The sequence below is a fragment of the Echinops telfairi genome, unplaced genomic scaffold (genome assembly GCF_000313985.2).
Source record: "Echinops telfairi isolate 266 unplaced genomic scaffold, ASM31398v2 ScPeMD7_7425;HRSCAF=8463, whole genome shotgun sequence".
Classification (NCBI taxonomy): Eukaryota; Metazoa; Chordata; class Mammalia; order Afrosoricida; family Tenrecidae; genus Echinops; species Echinops telfairi.
Window position 1 is genome coordinate 3040564 of NW_022111325.1, and position 4446 is coordinate 3045009.

A 4446-nucleotide genomic window follows, 5' to 3' on the forward strand; every position below is an offset into this window, starting at 1 on the left:
GACATATAAAAAATAAATTTAAAAAATTGTTAAGTAAAACTTTTTTAAATAATAAGGGGAAACAATGTCAAAGCCTAGAAATAAACAGTTCCAGTTCTATCAGCTGACTTTTATGAATGTCTTCCAACCAGGTCTGGTGGGGTTTCAAGTACTGCTCCCCCAAGTCAGAAGTCTATTTTCTGGATCCCTCGGGGACTTCATGACTTTGCCCCCCATGCTGTTCTGGTGTGCTCCCTTCGTGGTTCGCCCCACTGTGGGGGGGGTCAGACCAGACACACTTCCAGCAAAGTGTTGCCCCGTAAAGGCTGCCAACCTTTATGGAATCAAAGGGCCCCCTCCTCCTCCCCCAGAGAAGCTGGTGGGTTGAAGCTCCTGCCAGCCTTGGGGTTAGTAGGTGTGAGCTTCACCAATGTGTCACCAGGCTGCTCTGAACCAGGTGACCAGGTGGCCCTTTATGTGAGTGACCGCGGGAGGGCACAGTTGCAGGAGAAGCCAGCATCCCTGATGATGGCTCCACCCCCTTCAGTTTCAGAGGCAGCTCCCTTTTCAACCTTGTCTGTGAGTGTTCAGGAGCCTACCTGACCCCAGCTCAGACTCCTGCTCCACAGGAGCGGTGACTGCTGTGCTGGGTGTCACAGGGAAGTGTGTCTGTGTGTCTGTGTATATGTGTATGCGTATGTATGTGTGTGTATATGTGTGTGTGTGCGTATGTCTGTGTATATGTGCATGTTTGTATGTGTGTGTGTATGCATGTGTGTATGTATTTGTGTATGTTCATATGTGTGTATATGTAAGTGTCTATGTGAGAGAGAGAGAGAGAGATCTCCTCTCACTTGGGTGCAGGTGGACACTCAGGAAGCACATGGGCACCAGGGCCACCCTCCAGGAAGGGTGCTGGGTGTCTGGGTATCTGGGTGTCTGGAGAGGGGCCAGGAGGAAGGAGATGTACTTTCCCCTTTGTTGTGAGATTTGTGTCGTGTGTATGTTTTTATTTAGAAACGTTCCCAGTTTCAGGCTGTTTCCATGGAGAGACGGCGGTGGGATGGGAGAAAGGACTTTCTGCAGGATGGTGGGGCATTTGAACAGGGCTGGAAGCCTGGGCTATGGGAACACTCCCACAGGGTCTCTCTGGAGAGGGGGCTGTCTCCTGGGGACTGTGTGGGAGTCTCCTGGGGACTGTCTCCTGGGGACTGTGTGGGAGTCTCCTGGGGACTGTCTCCTGGGGACTGTGTGGGAGGCTCCTGGGGACTGTGTGGGATGCAAGTGTGAGTCCCTTCTGGCTGTGGCTGCCCTGTTCCTCGGGTTTCGTCCTCGAAAAACTCACTGCCATGGAGGGGGCCCTCTAGGGCAGGCACCTTTGGGTTTCTGAGACAGGAGCAGAAAGCCCTTCTTTCTCCTGCTGAGCAGCTGGTGGTTTTGAACTGCTGACCTTGCCAGTAGCAGCACAATGTGCAACCAGCACACCACAAGGGCACTTTAGGTTCCTTCCTGAAAGGAGCCAAACTCACTGCCCTCGAGTTGATGCCGACTCATAGCGAGTCCGTAGCACAGGATGGACCTGCCCCATGGTGTCTGACGAGAAAGCATCCTTTTGCCTTGCGCTTGCAGCCCATCACATAACCACTAGAGTCAAAGTAAATGAGCATAGACCTATACTAATGGCATACTCCACGGGGAAAGCCCCGACACTGGTAAGAGTCCCTTCCCGGCTCTGATTATTGCTGTTATCCAACCTACCTGCTATCTAACACGAATCCTTCTTACTAAATATCCCCTTCTATTTTCCCTGTGGGTGGGCATGGGGGAGCGGGTGGACTTGTAGGGGAGGGAGCTCCCTCTCTGTGCTGTTTGAATCAGGAGGGTCAGTTCTGAGGAGGGCCACCCGTGACCTGGCACACAGCAGTCAGTCTGGAGGGTGCAAGCAGCACCTCCTACCAGTCTCTTGCTCCTTGGGAGGGCACATGGCTGAGGGGTGCACAAGCATGCTCTTGGAGTTGGGGCTGACCGCTCACGGCTGGAGTTCTCCAGGGCCTTGGGGTGGCTGAGAGAGGGGGGCAAGTACACGGGGCATGCCAGCCCTTCCCCGATGAGCGGAAGTCCGTTGTAGTGAAGCTTTCCCAGCTGGGTGTTGGCTCCCACCCCTCCCACCCCCTCAGTGCAGGGCCCCCCATTCAGGCCCTTCCCACCCTCCTGAGCCACCCCTGTCACAGGATCGTGGTCCAATGTGCAACAGTCTTTATTAGCTAGGAGATGGGACTTCCATGCAGGGGACCGCGAGGGCCCGGCTGGGACGACACGAGGTGGGTGGGGCGGGCGAGGACAGGCAGCGAGCACACACTCGGGCGCCATGGGTCAAGCAAAGTCTCTGTCAGCCGACCTCGGGGGTCATGGGCAGTCCAGGCTGGCGGCTGGAATCTCCTGTTCGCTCTGCTCCGTCCGATCCGGCCTGGAGGAGCTGGTCCACTGCCTGGACCCTCCGGGAGGGCTTCTCCCAGGAACCCAGCCAGGCAGGAGGAACAGCGTCTTCTTGCAAATCTACTAAGAAAAGATGTGAAAAGGGAAAATGAAGATACTCTTTGGTTGAAGAACATGCCAGGAACTGGGGGACGGGCTTGTAGGGAGAACCCCTCAACTGGGAAAGGGGACCACCTGGGGAAGGTCCACTAGGAAGGCTGATGTAGGCGTCTCTTCTGGGCTTTGTCATCAGGCGCGGGGCAGAGGGTGAACGGGTCAGGTGCGCTCGGGCCCAGGGGCACTCAGATCCTAAGCATGTGAGAGATTAGAAGAGCTTGGGAGGCAGGGTGGAGGCTGCCCTTGGGAGGATGGTAGTGACCTCCTCCCCAGCCCCGTGACCTCCCGTTCCCAGTCCTGTCTTAACCCTCCAGGATGGTTTTACATTCCTCAGATTCCATCCCTGTACCCCAGGCCTCACCCTGCCCTCCAGTGAGTGCCCTGGTGCCACTCAACTGCCAGGGGAGGCTTGGACCTGCCCAGTGGCCACGGCAGGAAAGACCCGGGGTCTGCTCTCCATAGGACGCCCATCAGGGCAGTGCCCCTATGTCCCACCGCGTGGTTCTGAGCTGGAATCAACCTGGTGGCACACAACACCAGCTGGCCCTCTCTGTGACCCTGACCGCCCCTGGCTGAGTCCTGTTGGGGGCACAGTCGGTGGAAGGAAGGCTCGGGGGTGGGGTGTGGGGTGTGTGGGGGGTGAGGGGTGGGAGAACTCAAGCTCTGGGGTCCATGGAAACACTGCCGTCAACACCTAGCGACCCTCCGGGCAGGTTAGCATGCCACCCAGTTTCAGGCCTGTTGGCAGGTTAATGGAGAGAAGGGCTAAATACAAGGTGACCAGATTTTAACATTGGTAAAGCGGGACAAAAGCGGGACACCATTGATAAAACTCCTTTCCTGGCAAAATAGCCACATGGCAGCTGAAAACCATATACCCTAGCTTGTCGTGCATTCTTTCCAAAAATCGGGGCTTTTTAAAAACGCTGCGGGACAAATTGTTAAAAATCGGGACTGTCCCGGCAAAAGCGGGACGTCTGGTCACCTTAGCTAAGAAAGACCTTGTCCAGCAAGGTGGGTGCTGGGTCAGAGGCAGGTCCCTCCTTGCTTGGGTGGGGAAGCTGCGTCCAGAGAAGATGAGGGAGACCAGGCGAGCCCTCCACACCCCGTTCCCTTGACTCCCCTGTTCCCGAGTGACTGGGGAGGCCAGGGCTCTGCAGCTCTGGAGGCCCCAGGGTTAGCTTGTCTTCCAGAAGCTCACCTCCCCCACTTCTCCACTGGATGCCCAACACTCACATCAGCCTTGCTTCCTCCCCGTGCACCCCCAACCCCCACCAAATGCCCACTTTTGCCCAGTGCCCACTTGTGGGCAGTGGGCATGGGAGGTTAGCCTGGCCCACTGTACTGGGAGCTCTCCAAAGGTAAGGACTCTCCCCTCCAGACCTGGGGGCCTAGAAGCCTGTGTCCCCGAGGGCTGCTGGCCTCTTTCCTGGCTGCATGGGTTCCCACGAAGACACTGGGGTGAGTCAGCCGCTCCTTAAGAAAAATAAACCAAACCCACTGTCCTGCAGTCCCCACGCCCCACCCCCACCCCCGTGGGTGAACCGCAGCTCCTTAGGTGGGACCAGGGAAGGAAGAGAGCCCCTGTCGGTGGTTTCGAACCCCAAGCTTGTGGTTGGCGTCCCAGCTTGCAACCCTCTGCACTCAGCTCCCTTCCAGATGCCCCACGGCCCAGGAGCCAGATCCCTGAGGCTGGCAGGACTGGGGGCAAGGGCAGAGGAGCCGCCTGTCTGTCAGGGCTGGGGCAGGGCGGGGTGGTGGGTGAGGCTCAGCACGTGGCCCTCCCCTCGTGGGGGAGGGGGCGTCCAGATGGAACTGTCTGCCTGTCCCGCCCTCCCCAGCCCAGACGGAGCCAGGATCTCCTAGCAACCGTAC

At 57.4% G+C, this 4446-nt stretch overlaps 1 protein-coding gene across 9 annotated transcripts in view; it reads right to left on the reverse strand.

The window, feature by feature from the left end:
- Nucleotides 1-2220: 2220 nt before the first annotated feature.
- The window catches only part of LOC123522617, a 20598-nt gene continuing 18372 nt past the window's right edge, over nucleotides 2221-4446 (reverse strand). For 3 of the 9 annotated variants that reach the window (XR_006680856.1, XR_006680857.1, XR_006680850.1), the window contains 2 exons: nucleotides 3955-4047; nucleotides 2221-2763 (listed from right to left, as the gene is read on the reverse strand). Coding sequence is in view for 1 of the 9 variants with exons in the window: in XM_045298435.1 (XP_045154370.1) it covers nucleotides 2386-2535; nucleotides 3955-4047 (243 nt within the window). In the remaining 8 variants the exon portion in view is untranslated. The remainder of the gene's footprint in view (nucleotides 2764-3954; nucleotides 4048-4446) is intronic. The other 6 variants (XR_006680854.1, XR_006680852.1, XR_006680855.1 and 3 more) reach the window with 4 other exon arrangements.